General features: G+C 41.8%; 1 protein-coding gene across 12 annotated transcripts in view; it reads left to right on the top strand.

The window, feature by feature from the left end:
• Positions 1-6,098: 6,098 nt before the first annotated feature.
• The window catches only part of DDHD1 (DDHD domain containing 1), an 88,017-nt gene continuing 77,780 nt past the window's right edge, over positions 6,099-16,335 (top strand). For 5 of the 12 annotated variants that reach the window (XM_080668708.1, XM_080668713.1, XM_080668719.1 and 2 more), the window contains exon 1: positions 6,170-7,107. In XM_080668708.1, the coding sequence (XP_080524834.1) occupies positions 6,255-7,107 (853 nt within the window). In that variant the 5' untranslated portion in view covers positions 6,170-6,254. Of the gene's footprint in view, positions 7,108-7,219; positions 7,346-16,335 lie in introns of those variants that run through there. The other 7 variants (XM_080668714.1, XM_080668710.1, XM_080668715.1 and 4 more) reach the window with 4 other exon arrangements.

The raw sequence follows: 16,335 nt of genomic DNA on the forward strand, positions 1-16,335 counted from the left end.
TTATTTTTTTGTTTTATTTGTTATTACTGTTTTCAAAACAGATAGTACACAAAGGAAGGCCATGTGATGATGTAGGCAGAGATTGAGGTAATGCAGCTGTAAACCAAGGAACGTGAGCACCAAGGATTGCCAGCAACCATCAGAAGTTAGGAGAGCCCAGCTGGTGTGGCTCAGTGGTTGAGCATCAACTTATAAAGCAGTTTGATTCCCAGTCAGGACACATGAACATGCACATGCACATGCACATGCCTGGGTTTTGGGCTCAGTCCCTGGTGGGGGGGCGTGCAGGAGACAGCCAATCAATTATTCTCTCTCACCGTTGATGTTTTATCTCTCATTCTTCCTCTCTGAAATCAATTTTATATATATATGTGTGTGTGTGTGTGTGTGTGTGTGTTTTTAAGAAGTTAGGAGACAGACATGGAACAATTTCTTCCTCAGAGCCTCCAGAAGGTATTAACCTAACAATATCCTGACTTTGGATTTCCAGTATTTGAACTGAGAGAGAATAAATTTTTCTGTTGTTTTAAACTACATAGTTTGTGGAAATTTGTTATGGCAGCCCTAGGAAATGAATATACTATTCCTCTCTATCTTCATTAAAATGATCTCAAGAGCTCCTGTGCATTAGTTTCTAACCAGGAAAGTGAGTAACATGAGGGATCAAGGTTTATCATTTCTAACTTAAGAAGAAAAGTAATATGAATAACCAAATGAAGGACTGTTTATAAGGTATTGATGATTAAGAATTAGTTTAAAGCTAAAGTTCTGAACTTAAGAAAAATAAGTTACAGATGCAAGGCTGTTGTTATTTATTTCTCATTTAAATACAGGTTGTTTAGTCTTGAAGAAGATTAAATATCTGAAGAACTTTGCTTTCCTACCATCCCATTTTAATTTATTAATGATATGACCATAATGGCTGTCTAATATGATTCAAAAAGCCAGTGGGAGAGCTGTGGAAAGGGCTATGGGCTTTTGAGTCCAGAATCATACATTGTTCAAGCTGAAACATTTGAAATGCTGACTGTGTAGATAATCACACTTTCTTAAGCAGCAGTTGTAAAAAGAGCGAATCGATTCTGCCATTCAGTCCTTTAAAAGCTCAGCAAATTACCCAGGGTTGGACTAGCAGAAATCTCTATTGAAACATAGCTTTTCCCCCCTTTCCTTTTTCACTTACATGGAAGTCAGAATACACTACACACATACAAGGTGCTACTTCTAAGTCTTTCTCAGCACAATACTATGGTTACATTTTGTTGAAGGCCCATATGAGTTAGGTACTCTGTGATTAATAAAAGTGTACTTTTAGTTTATCTCTGGGGTTAAATAGTAAAAAATCCTGGAGCACAAAAAGTCATCAAATGCATCTACAAGGGTTACATAATGCAAACCTCACAGCAGCCTACGCTATCATCTAACTCACTTTTTTACAATGAATGTTCAGGAATACAGTATAGCCAAATCTCTTTCTGATAAAAATAAGCTGATGAGGCTTCTGTGGCTGCCTTCATAGAGTATGCATCAATATTGTATTGATTTACATTTTCTTTCATTTAAATATATATCATCAATAACCATTGACCTTTATTTCTAGAAAGAATATAAAAAATTATGGGGTATTGGTAAGTACAGTTTTGTGGGCAGACCTCTTATAAATTTTTAAGTAAATGCATTTGATAATTTTATATTTAAGTAATTTCAGTTAAACATAAAAATTAAAACAAGCTATCATCAAGATAGCACTAAACAATATTTGTTAAATGAATAAGTAGAAGTAGCAATGGCTTTATTCATTATGTATTCCTATGTTGTTTCTGCTCACCCAGGACCTTTTGATTGTAAATTGGCTTCCTCTATTGATCTGTCTTTAGCAAAAGAATGACTCTTGTGGTCTGGCATTACAATTATATTCCTCCATAAGAACTAAAAATTTGGCACTCTGGGTTTATTTAAAGACACCTCTAGACTGTGAATACTTCACTGTAGGATGTAGTATAGTACCTGAAACTTAGTAGACATCTAATGCACTTCAGTGAATGTTCCTTGCTCCAGTCTAGACTATCATTCCATTTAGTCTGGCACCAAAGAAGATACTCTCTGCTGTGTGTCCCCCTAACAATTCACCCCTTGAAATTCTAATCCCCAAGGTGATAGTGTTACGAGTTAGGACATTTGGAAGGTGACTAGGTCATAAGGGCCATCATAAAAGAGGCCTCACAGAGAGTCTGTAACTCCTTCCAACATGTGAAGACCCGGTGAAAAGATGCTCATCTATTAACCAGAAAGCCCTCACCAGACACCAAATCTACTGGCACAACGACCTTGAACTGTGAAAAATAAATATTTGTTGCTTAGAATCCATTTGTTTATGGTATTTCGTTATAGTCAGAGGAACAGACTAAGACACTCATTTTAAGAAACTGGATAAATAATAATACTAAAAATAGAAAGTAAAATAAAATAGAAAATGTAGTGGATGGCTTATCGACAAGAGACACAACAGATGGTGTATGGTTATATAACTGCCCTCTTTCTTCTAAATATTCCATTATATACTTTGTGCAAAGCCATTCCAAGTGGTGTGAGTTATTGGCTCAGAATAAATTACATAGCATAAGGCTACCCCTAACATTTTTATACAAATATGGGTTAAAATGAACAACGGGGGGGAAAAAACCTTATGGGAGAAGAAAAGGGAAAGTTGGCACAAAATTGCAGCCTGTAACATTGGAGAGGTGGGGAGGAGATGATGGCTGATGTTAGACAGCCCCTGCCATATGCCCAATAGGGGAGAGAGGATGGCTGGATGTGCAAATGAGCTGTTTCCGTCTTTTATGGTACAAACCAGCTCACTTTGCCTCTTTTTCTCTCCTGCATCGAGAACACCCTCAGGTTTGGTTCCACATCCACCTGGTTATTGCAGCAGCATGGATCCACAAGTGCCAGAAGTCTGAACAATCATACTTATTTGGCTTCTCCGAAGGAGGCTTGATCTTGGGGAATTAGTAAAATGCAATAGAATGCTTTACATATAACCATGGAAGTTCAGATACTGCTGTGTCAACTGCATACATTAATGATGTAGTGGTGAGAAGCCACCTGACATCTGTTCCAACAGTTGGGGACTATAACAGAGGAACCCTTCCCCCTCTTGTCAGGATTATATGACCTGAAAGATGCTCTAGAAAGCAAAAGTAGGAGAATAATAGAAAGAAGAATCAGATAAAGAATGACTTTCAAGTAGAAAAGAGCCCAGCCGATGTGGCTCAGTAGTTGAGCCTTGACCTATGAACCAAAAGATCATGGTTTGATTCCCAGTCTGGGCACATGCCCGGGTAGTAGACTAGATCCCAGGAGAGGGAGTGCAGGAGGCAGATGATCAATGATTCTCTCTCTTTCTCACCCTTACTCTTTGAAATTAATAACATCATATTTTTTTAATAAAGTAGAAAAGAAAGTTGAGAGCAGCTTTATGGCATTTGCCTTCATATGTCTAAGGAATAACAAGGAAATTAACACATACAGTTAAATGAAATTATATATTATACTTTCAAGTATCTTTTACTCACTGTCAGCATGGGACCAACTACTAGTGTCTCTTCTTTTAGCCCCAGCTCACATCCAAGGAGCAGAAGCAATCTCAACTCCCACAAACACTGATTGGCATCTCTCCTCACCAAGGTCTACACCAAGATAGATCAGGAGAGAATCTGGGTTTCTCTTCTCCTGCCTGTGGTTTGTTTGAGGGTTTTTTTTGTGTGTGTGTTTTTTTTTAATTATCTTTGAGGATAAACATCCTCAAGAATGACTATACTACCTAAAAGAGTGTAGCCTTACACAGTGGACCACAAGAGGATAACCTTCTCACTAAGACCTAAAACACAACATTTAATACATAGCAGGAAGTAACTTTTTAAATAGAGGATAATATTCATTAACGGGAATTGTACTATAGTTAATAGTTAAAATTTGGCTAAAATAATCTGACCATATAGCAACAGACATAGGTTATATCCCATCAAGAAACCTAAAGGGATAGAGATATTTTAAACATTGTGATATCCCTTATTTTAAATCCCCTTTATAATACTCTTTACACTGCACTATAATGTATCTGCTCCCTTTTCTGTTATCCCTCACTAGGTTCTAAAGCCCTTAAAGAATAAACTCTTCCATTCTCTTTTGTATCACAACCTAGCAGAGATGCCTGACATATTGGTGACCTTCAAAACACTAGAATGAATGCTTTCATCACTAGTAAGTAGATCAAAGCTCATACCCTATTTTATATTCTGCACATTGTCAACAGAAAGACTGGATTAAGAAATTGATAAGCAAATACTCAGAAAGGAGTATAAATGGAAACAAGAGCTCTGATCTTAACTGCTTTGAGTCAAGGCCACCGTGTCCAGTTGGGCAGGTTGTTCATTGCACAAGATTATCCAGCCATGGGCACTAATTGGAACAGAAATCCAGTCCATGAACATGGTTCTGTATCTGCCCACAGGAAGCAATGCCTTTTTTTTTTCAAACTCATACAAAGACACTGTACAAGCTTGAGACTGCTCTGCTTAAATAACTACTTAATCTCTGACATGTTAGATCCCAGCAATAAAAACGGTCCTACTAATCTGATTCTACGACAAAGGGATGGAGGAAAAAACAGTGAATATTGTCTGATGTTGAATTGAGAATACTGAGGTTGGAGATTTTCTCAACATAAGGTCATTGATAGATCCTCCCTTCCCCCAACTGGTGGGCGGAGTATGACATAACCAGCGCCTGCGCTGGGACATCCCCGAGATATTGAACCACCCATCAGCGCATGCCGAGTGCCCTGGGCCCCACCCCTTCCTGTTCCTCCCCTCAAAAGGCGTGTTCACCACTGCACGTGTTGCTGTCTCCCAGTCTGCGAGGCAGTCCAGCTGGCTCCTTCTTCTCCTCCTTCTCCTCTAATCCTGGTCTTTCTACCCTCCTCCGTAATGAATCTCACTCGTTAGTGCCGAATAAACCTCCTCTTTACATGCCTTGGTCTCCAACTCCCGTTTCCTGTGCCTCAAACCTTACAGTGATACAGGGTCATAACAACCTTTATTTTTTTAGTATAAAAGTGGAGCCTCCGCATTCTACCTGAACCCAGAAAATGAGCTACAGAATCAGAGATACATAAAGAACAGGAAGAAATCTTGAAGGTCACAGAATTCCATTGCTAGAAGAGACTTTAAAGATCACCTAATCCAATAATGACTTTCTGTTATAGATGAAGAATCAAAGAGATCAAGGAGATAAGTGACTTGCCTGTGGCTAGTTAGCAAAAGTAAGTCTAGAACCTAGTTGTTTTCTGGCTTTCAATCTAACAATCTTTCTATCACAACTGGCTGGACTTGCCAGCATTATAATAAACAGTGTGTACCCACTGTGTGGGAGAAGTGGAGACATATTGACTTTGTCTCCATGGAGGGCCTTACACTGAGGTTGAGAAAACAGGAAATAAGTATTGAAAGATAAGCAATAATAGGAGGTGGCACATGAAGGGAGGTTTAGACATGGGTTTCTGAGTGGGAGTGGTGACGCCAAGGATAGGAATTGGTAGGCATGAGGAGTGGGGTGGAGTGCCCTATTGTGGGCTGACAATTCTGGAAGGACCAGAACCAGGTGACTGAGAAGGTCCAGCTGGGGCCGCAGGCGGGTCTAAGGTCACAAAACCAAGGTCAGAAAAATGCAACTACCAGGGCCCTCTCGATCTGTATCCTAATTGGACCGTTGGTCTGCTGTCCCCGATTGCCATTGCGGGATTGGTGGGAGCCCCTCCACATCTGGGCTGACTTCCAGAAGGGCGGAGGCCGAGGCAGCTGTGCAGGGAGCAGAGCCAGGAAGCAAGCGGAAAAGAACTGAGGGATCCGAGGAGCGTCGCGTGTCCCCTGGGCGGCTGAGTGCCCGGAGCTGACGCCGAACCAGCCGCCCGAGGAGCAGGAGGCGCGGCTCGCCCGCGGCGCGGACCGAGAAGGGGCTTCCGGGGCGGTGCGCGCGGGGGCGGGGCGGGGCCAGGGCTAAGCTCCGCCCACGTCGGGCTGCGTGACAATGGGGCGGACGGCGGAACGCGGGTCTGGGGGGGGCGGAGCCACCGCCGCTGCCGCCGCAGCCCCGGTCGGGATTTGAAAGATTAAAAAGTCCCGTTGGAGAGGGCGGCGGCGGTGAATGTGTGGCGGAAGCGCCGCGCGGCCGGACAGCGGCGGCGTTTCCTCAGCATGAATTACCCGGGCCTCGGGTCCCCGCGCAGCCCCGAGCATAACGGCCGGGACAGTGGCGGCGCCGCCTGGCAGCTGGGTTCGGAGGCGGAACCGGCGTTCCGCGGCAGCGTCCGCTGCTTCGAGCACCTGCCCAGCGGGGACCCGGGCGACGGCGAGGTGCCCCTGGCCCTGCTGCGCGGGGAGCCCGGGCTGCACTTGGCGCCCGGCGCGGAGGATCACAACCACCACCTGGCGCTAGACCCCTGCCTCAGTGACGAGAACTATGACTTCAGCTCCGCCGAGTCCGGCTCCTCGCTGCGCTACTACAGCGAGGGCGAGAGCGGCGGCGGCAGCTCCTTGTCCCTGCAGCCGCCGCAGCCGCCGCCGCTGGTGCCGTCGAACTCGGGGGGCTGCGGGGCTGCGGGAGGGGGTCTCGGAGAGAGGAAGCGCACCCGGCCCGGCGGCGCGGCCGCCCGGCACCGCTACGAGGTGGTGACGGAGCTGGGCCCGGAGGAGGTGCGCTGGTTCTACAAGGAGGACAAGAAGACCTGGAAGCCCTTCATCGGCTACGACTCGCTCCGCATCGAGCTCGCCTTCCGGACCCTGCTGCAGGCCACGGGTGGCCTAGCCCAGGCCGCGAACCCGGACCGTGGCCATGTGTGCGACCGGGCCTCCCCAGCGGGCCCGGCCTCCAGCTTCGGGGGGGACGACGACGACGACGACGAGGACCGCGCCTGCGGCTTCTGCCGGCGCACCGCGAGGCACGAGCCGGAGATGGAGCAGCTGGTGAACGTCGAGCGGGTGTGTGTGCGGGGCGGCCTCTACGAGGTGGATTTGACTCAAGGAGAATGCCACCCGGTGTACTGGAACCGTGAGTAGCCGGCCGGGGGAGGGAGCGGGCCGGGGTGCCTCTGCGGGGGGGATCGACACGCACCCGAGTGTGCTTGGGACTTGACCTCCGCGGAGGAGGCGCGAGGCCTGGTGTTTGGCAGGAGCAGTTTGGAGACAGTGCAGGCGGTGACGGCAGGTGAAGGGTAAAGGAGCAGATGGCAGTATCCAAGTTGCCCGGGGTCAGGAGGAGAGGATACTGCTGGGGCAGCGTTTCCTGGGTGAGCCGGTGCTGCTGCCATCCCCTGGAGACATCCAGGAACGGATGCCCAGCCAAAAGGTTTAATTTCGTGATTCTACCTGAGCTTTGTTCCACCGGGGATCTGATTCGGTCTCATTTACCCTGAACTGCCTGTGATTTAAATAGCAGCCTGTTCTCGAGGGTGGGAATGTTTGAGAGGATCTGCTCGGGAAGCAACAGTTCAGTTATGGAATCGGGTAAAGAAAATTAATCCCTGGCGGAGAGGAAGAGAGAGAGCGTGTTCCTTCCGGGTGGGTTTGGGAGCGATGTAAAGCACCGCGTGAAGCAGTTCTGGCAAGTGCATCTGCTCACTCTATGGAATACTTGTTGTTTTTTTGTCTCTTAGGCCTTTGTTTGCATATTTTTTATCTCAACTTTGAAAAATTACAAGGCCTGTGCCTTGGTTTCCTCGTCTGTAAAATACGGATAACTACCTCATATTGTTGCGGAGATTAAATGAGATAATACACCTAAAGAACTTGAAACTGCTTGGCACATATCTGTGATATATGTTAGCAATGGGTCCTTACTCATTAGACAACAACAAATTAGGTATATAATTATATTAAGGAGGAACACTATTAGACATATCTGCTGCATGTAGCAGAATAGGTAGTATTCTATAGTAAAAGAAGCTATTGGCCACCAATAATTTGTAATATACAGTTTTAATTTTTAGAGCCCAGTGCCATAACACACATGTCCTCATTGACTCTCTCTAGCCTTAGGTCCTCCATACATATTACAATATTCTTCCGTATCTTCTATAATAATAAAAGTGTAATATGCTAATTAGAACGGACGTTCTGGACGAAGTCAGGGCTAGCCCAAGTCCGGGGTGCCGGAGGGAAGCCGGTGCTGGCAGCTGGGGGAAGGAAGGCCTACTCTTGCACGAATTTCATGCATGGGGCCTCTAGTATTAATTATATGTATTGATGACTTAGCTTTCTATGTTTAGCATCTATGAGCAGAGTCCATCACCTTTATCTTGAACTGTTACAAGGCTTAGTGCAGTAAATATTAAGTAGATATTGAATTGCATAAGTGATTGCATAATATTAAAACATTCATATGGTAAGTGAGTCACTATAATAGCAATTACAATGTATATAAAATCCCCAAATAAAATAAGCATAGTAAAAGATTTAATTTCTTACTACCCTTTAAGATGACATTGAAGGCATTTACCATTTTTCCAAGGCCAGATTCGTAATGGATGTGTCACATCACTCACTTTTTTTTTACTCCTTTTGACTATAAGCTTATTAAGGACAGAGTATGCTGTATTCACTCATTCATTCAGCTCTTTCATTTTACTAGTATTGGTATGTGCATAACCCAGTATGCTTGTAAAGGTATTAGGAAAGGTGGGGAAAAGGACAATCCTCACCTTTCAGGAATTTCCCACTTAGTCTTTTCTTCAAATGACCTAAACATCACTATAGGCATTTTTTCCTTTGAATGTAGAAGTACAAGGACTTAGTGGAGCCAGAAAGTTGAATAAAATTTTAGTCATCTTTGGAGAAGGGACTGGAAACCAAGAATTGAATCTTCCCTTAGGTCAACTGAACTATATTCACCTAGAATACTCTGTTCTTTTGGCATATGATAAAATTCTTAATGCTTGCATAGTGCTTTACTATTTACAAAGCGATTTTTCACATTCATTTTTATAATGATATCAAATTAATGCTAACATTCTATATATGAAGAAGTAGGCTCATTGAAATTAATGAACTTGCCCAAGGTCATGCAGGTAAAAAATGTTAAAGCAGTTCATATCATAGTCTAGTGCAGTGGTTGGCAAACTCATTAGTCAACAGAGCCAAATATCAACAGTACAACGATTGAAATTTCTTTTGAGAGCCAAATTTTTAAAACTTAAACTTCTTCTAATGCCACTTCTTCAAAATAGACTCGCCCAGGCTGTGGTATTTTGTGGAAGAGCCACACTCAAGGGGCCAAAGAGCCGCATGTGGCTCGCTAGCCGCAGTTTGCCGACCACTGGCCTAGTACATTCAGTATTCAAAGAGCATCTGACCCACCCAAGGGTGAAGGTGTAGGGAAAGCTTCCCAGATAATGTAAGTCTGAGTCCTAAATGATTAATTTAATCAGGCAAAAGAAATGGGGAGATAGAGGGAAAGTAATTCCAGCTAGGTGGGATAACATATGCAAGGACGCAGAAGCATGGAATTGCATGGCATTTTGAGGAAATGAGGGCTGCACAGGGTAGGGTTAGGATTTGACCACCACAGAGACAGGTGTTGGTTGGGTCAAGGACAGGAAGAGTTTGTGAAAGAAGCACTTGCCTATGAATGGCACATTTGGGAAAGTAGCCAGAAAAAGAACAAGGGTGGATACCCAGTGCTAAGAAGTTTGAACTTTATTCTGTGAGCAAAGGGGAATCAAACAGTTGAAGGTTCTCTGTTGGGTGATTAGTGACAACACAAAGGTTGAATTGGAGAGTTGGAGAATATCTTAGAATGCTAATATCATAAGTCAAGTGAGAAACAGTGAGGGACTACAAAAGTTAACCTGAAATGAAACATTCTTCTTTAACAGCAACACCTATTTTAGCATTTTCTAAATAATTTTATGTAAGATTCAATCCCATGGGTGTCCCAGGCCTTCATATGAGCTATAGTGAAAATACAATAGTGCTTTTGATCCATAATTTACCACTTTTCCCAGAATCCCATGTAACTTTGATCTAATTGGTTCTTCAGGTCTCTGTGTATTACGTTTTCACACCTTCTCAGGAAGGTTCATTCCCAGTATGGTTTATTCAGCCTTTCTTGAAATGGAAGGACTCTTAAAATATTTGGCAGCTTTTGACCTTTATCCCATTTAACTTTTTTTTTTTTAACCTTTTAGAAACTTTCTGAATAGTAGTAATTAAAATTTTAAAAAGTCCAACAACTTCCTGCAGAGTGGTGGAAGCATTCCAGTCAGTGGTCATTTAGACTTTTGTGACCTAATTAAGTCCACTGCATCTGGGTGTCAAGGCCAACAAGTTACCTGTGTGTAGTCTAAAAGAAAGGTGATGACTTAAATTTATATTTACTTTTCCTTTTGAATGAACTTTTACTAGCAGATAAAATTTGAGCCACTTTGGTGGTGCATGAATCAAAAAGAGTACAGAATTAATCTTCTATAGATAGGAAGCAAATATTACATATGAAAAGGGTATTAATTATAGGAAATTAGTTTGTTTCATTGTCCAGATATTTTTCTGACTGCATGTGGACATTTTAGATAAAAACTGATCACTGCTGAGTAATCCCTAAGTGAATTCCCTTGCTCCCTGTGTTCTTCCTAAGCTGCTTGTAACTACCTCATAGGCTTGTTTTGATTATTATGTATAATGTGCTTAGAACAGTAGTTGGCCCAAAGTACTAACTGTTAACTTTATGTGGATCTCAAAAAACTATACCTTACTTATAGAAACTCACATGAAAATTAAAAAGGCTGACTAGTACATAACTGTACCGCATCACAGGCAAAAGAATGTAAAAAATATTAGCAAGAACATGGCCAAAGCATTTAGTAGTAGCTACGGGATGGCATGTGGAACATTATAGGGATATTTGATGAGTTTAGGACAGTATCATAGCAATTCTGATAGTAATAAGTGCAGCATGCACTAGGGAGTTTGGAATATCCATTCATTGACTAGTCTTCATAATTCATTTTATTGAGAATATTATTTTTTCTATAAGTACCCAAATTATATGATGTTTATTAGCTTGGCCTAATTATATGATGTTTATTAGCTGTAACCATCCTTTTTCATTCAATGATTAATAACCTTAATAATTCATATTTTTTTAATCCTCACCCAAGGGTATGTTTTCATTGATTTGAGAGGGAAAGAGAGAAACATCTATTGGTTGCCTCCCATGTGCACCCTGACCAGGGATGGAACTCCCAACCTGGGTATGTGCCCTAGCTGAGAATCAAATCTGCCACCTCTTGGTGCATAGGACAATGCTCCAACTGGCCAGGGCTAGTTAATAATTTTTTATGAGGCACAAGGCATCATGGGAAAGTAATGGAATCCAAGCTGGTAGAAGGCACTCTTTCTTGATCAGTTTCTGCCTCCAATAAAGCAGAACTATAGGGAATAGAGACCAGGGATTGACATGCCTGACTGAAAAAGTATCAAGAGACTTTAATCTTATTCTTTTTCACTATATTATCTCCTACTAGCCCAAGCTGGAAAGCAGCTTTGGGTGGCACTAGAATCCTGGCTGCTCAGCTTTGTGGAACTGGCAAAGTCTTCTGAGCACCCCATTCCAGTTTAAGCCTGCTTTAGACAGCATTTTTCATTGACCTACTGAAATAACACAAGGATGTGAATGACTAGTGAGTGACATGTATGGAGCACAGGACTTGGCACTACATGACCAAGGCATTCAGGACGTTTCTTTCCCTTTGCAATGTACATTAGATGTAACTCATCTAATGTCAGTTATTGATCCACCTTGTTTGTATATGGCCCAAGTATAATATTACATGTCATGCAAGGGCTTTATATGAATACTAGAGGCCCGGTGCATGGGATTCGTGCACCAGTGGGGTCCCTCAGCCTGACCTGTGCCCTCTCGCAACCCGGGACCCCTCGGGAATGTCGGACTGCCAGTTTCAGCCCAATCCCTGCAGACCAGGCCGAGGGACCCCATTGGTGCATGAATGCGCGCACCAGGCCTTTAGTATGCATATAAGATCTTTGGTTAATCTCTTCCCACCCTCCTCCCCACCCCACTTTCCTCAGAGATTCATCAGTCTGTTCCATGTTTCCATGCCTGTGCATTGAGCCTCTGCCCCCTGGTGGTCAGGGTGCGTAATAGCTACAGGTGGAATGGTCAGACACTTAGCATATTAGGCTTTTATATATATAGATTCAAAGTATTTAGTATGGTTTTCCTTCCTCCATCTGTTGCACCCTCTTTTCTTTCCTCCTTTACTATGTTGTCATAAAAGAGACCTTTTGTTACTCCTTCTTCCAAATTTTATTTCCTGGGACTTTAATCTCCACATCATGATCTGTCATTTCTGCTTTGCTAAGATCTTTGATGTCTGGAACCCTAGGGCTGATCCTTTCCTGTAGAGTGTAAGAAAAAGCTGGTCACAGAATCCTCTGAGAATTATGAACATTGGATGAGGAGAGTAGGAGTATAGAAAAGAGCTGGGGAAATGGGAGATATTTTCACAGGAAGCCTACAATGAAAATTACTGGCAGAAGAAATGGAGAGGTAGGCAATTCTAGAATCCCTGATTGTGGGGTAATCTGATTTAAGACCTGTGCATGTTTCCTTTTATCAAGAAAAACTTCAACACTGATGGAGAGTGTAGATACAGTCTCTTCTTTTTTGCCACAATGCATTCCTAAAAGCTCAGTTAAAAGTAGAACACGGAAAATAATTTTTATAGCCACTGTGTATAACCTATAATTCTACTTTTAAAAGTCTGCCTTAGTAAAGGGAAATGGTGCCAGCAAAAGATGTTGAGTCACTGACAAATGAATGGATTAATGGATGAGAAGCATAATACAGACACTTTCTGATGCCCCTGGCTTAGGGGATAAGTTAAATTCAAGGTTGTGAAAAGTAGGAATCATCTGTCAGAGAACTAAAGAAAAACAGTGGAAATATTGATATGATCATATAAAAATAATTGTTTTATATACTGCTTTCTAATTTTATCAATTTTCCACACAAGAATAAATTATACACTCGTTAATATTTGTCTTACTACTTTAAGCTATATCTAGATGATTTTTATAATCATTGCACTTGTATGTTCAAATAAAATCTGCTGAATAACTGGCTGTTGGGGGCCAGGCCAGCCTTTGAAAATTACATTGTTATTGGTACTTCTGTACCCTGAGATTTCAGATATTTGGAAATCTTAGAGAAATATAAATTCCATCTGAATGGATGGCTTTTTCAAGTAGTTGAGAATTAATTTTTTATTTGCTAGAGTGTAATTTTAATTATATGAGTGAAAATCTCTCTATTACTTGGGCCGCCTCTCAGTGAGCCATCATCATTCTGAACATTGATGCAGGATAGTCCTTGGGACACATGATATAGGACAAAGAACGGGATGAACTGTGCTAAAACATAAGACTTCTAAATCATAGTCCATGAAATATGCTGCTCAGGAACTGTATGTAGATGATGCATAGGGAGCAGAGTTAGAATTACTTCTGAGCCTCAATATAGACATAGTTGAAAGCAGTCCCACCTTGTATTTTACTGCTTATTACAAATGATCAACTTTCAGTTAGTATTTTATTGACTGAATCTGTTATTTTTTTCTCATTCTATAGAGTTGCTTCTAGGTGGGCCCAGGGTATCGCACATCTACCAGATTCACCTACTTAGGCCTCAGTAAAACTTGCATTTTAACATCTGGTATATATTTTAACATTAAGTAACCACAAGTTTGTTTATGTTTGGAAAAAGAAAATCTCTGCTGTGAATCAAAGATAGTCATTGGAAAGAGTCTACAAAGAGATTGTTGAGGACCACTCAAACTGAAGAAAGCACAGGATGGATGCTCAAGCACTTTCCGTGGCACTGACTCTTCCATGCTGGTTATCTATTGCTGAAATGAAACCTTCCTATATGGCCAGCACTAAATGAGACAGGTCTATCTATCTGTAAGGTTTATGAAAGACACATACCTTTGCTTGACATATTCTTTTCCTTTTTTTTTAAATATATTTTTATTGATTTTACAGAGGGAAAAGGAGAGGGATAGAGAGATAGAAATATGGATGAGAGAGAGAAACATCGATTGGCTGCCTCCTGCACACCCCCACTAGGGATCGAGCTCGCAACCTGGTATGTGCCCTGACCAGGAATCGAACTGGGACCTCCTGGTTCATGGGCCAATGCTCAACCACTGGGCAACACCGGCCAGGCTGCTTGACATTTTCATTGTATAACCAACCACTGTTAACTCTTCTCATTTAAGATTACCACCACCACCCATGGTTCTGCTCTTTGCCTTTCGTTAGAAAAAACTAGGATCCTATGTTTTAGAATATCTTTTTTTATATAGTTGCAGTTTGTTTTTAACCTGTTTACTATTTAGCCTGTTATGTAAACTACATTATTACACCTTTTTTTTTCTTTTGGTGGAGAAGGGTGTAACTCACATATAATGAATGTCCCTAATCCTGGAATACTGGATTGGATTGTTTGGAATTCTGATTGCCCAACAGGATTCTGTCTTCTATAGATAGATATAGAACCCATCAAAATGTATGATAGGTAACACATAAAGGATGAACCTGGTATACATTTGTTTTCAAGTAAATTCTTACCCTACTTTAGCTCATCAATTTCATCTCTGCCATCTCCATTTCAATTTTTATTGTTCTAGAGAGGCAGCATTGTATAGTGTTTATGAATGTAAATGAAGGCAGACTATCTGGGCCCAAATTCCAGCCCTGCCATGTACTATCTGCTAACTGGGCAATATAAATTCTTTGTGCCATAGTTTCTTCTTTTGTAAAATATGGATAATAGTACCTACCTCTTAAGAATGTTGTAATGAATTAGTTAAAATTTCTAAAGATCTTGAAACATCCCATGATAAATAGTAAGCTCTATATAACAGCTATTATTAGTTCTCTATTTGCCTGCCTCTTCTATCTGTTCAAATTTATAACCCACTTTACATTCTTGGCTTTCAAGTCTCGTATTTCGATTTGTCTCTTTACTGACTTGGCATTTTCTTGGCCTTGACTCTAGGTAATTGACTGTCAATTAGGCATAGTCCTAGAACCCCTCTAATTGTTGCCTGCTCTTGTGAGAACTGACTGATTTGCCTAGTCTTTCAGGCCCCAGAAAGAGCTGTGCTGTCTTGATTCTTCCTGGCTTGTACACAGAGGAGTGCACCAGTGATTCTCTTACAAATCTGCCTGTGAGAAAAGAGAAAATTTTCCCCATAAAAAGCATTCTAAATTCTTGACCATCTACTTTTTTTGGTGTGTAAATCCTGTCACTAGATATGGAGAGGTACTGACTTCATCCCAAAAGCTCATTTAGAGCATCTATCTAATCAGCTACCAGGACTTTTGATAAATAGAGAACTTTACAGCTTTCTAAAAGACTATTCAGTTTTCAGTGGAGGCAGAGCCAGTAGTGTTCTTTGCTTTCATGTTGGCAAGACAGAAATGGCCCATAATTCCCCTTACAGTAGAGATCTCAGCATGAGAACTTTGAGGAATTTCTCTTAATTGACCTGCAGTTGAACCAGCACTAGGGTAGGAATGACAGTTGGGTTCTGGCACCTGTTGCAACATCACGCTTCAAAAATCAATCTACCCTTAGTCTAGGGACCTGAAACAGCAAGCGATTCCTTATCCAGAATTGGCAATAAAAGCTACATGAGCTCAGAAAACAGATCTTTGTTGCCAAATCCCTTAGTTTGAATCCTTGTTACTTTGGGTAAATTATCATCTCTTTGTGGCCCAGTTTCTCCTTTGTAAATGGGGATCATAATTTCTGTTTCATGGAGTTATTATGAATATTGAAATACACATATTTAGAGCACTTAGTATAGTACCTGGTTCAATAAGTGCTAGCTATTTTACTTAAGCAAGGCTGGTATAGTGGCTCTTAACCTAGAAGACTAGCTTCTAGAAATTTATTTGTAAAAAAGAAGAGTGAGAATCTATGGCTCTATCAACATTACTTCACCCTAAATTTGAGACATGTATACACATAACGCATATATATAGCACATACATATTCTCCCCATCCCCTACCTGTCTTTCTGCTTTCTTTCTCTTTGTGTGTGTGTGTGTGTATGCAAATCTTTAACCTGCTTAATCTCACCCCCTGAGAGTTCTGGGAATCACAAAGTTTCACAATTCAAGGACCTTGATTACTCTTGTAGATGCTGAGGTTGAACAAAATGAAGACCTTTCCAGGTGAGATGAGGACAGTGGA

The sequence above is a fragment of the Plecotus auritus genome (assembly GCF_963455305.1).
Source record: "Plecotus auritus genome assembly, chromosome: 1".
Classification (NCBI taxonomy): domain Eukaryota; kingdom Metazoa; phylum Chordata; class Mammalia; order Chiroptera; family Vespertilionidae; genus Plecotus; species Plecotus auritus.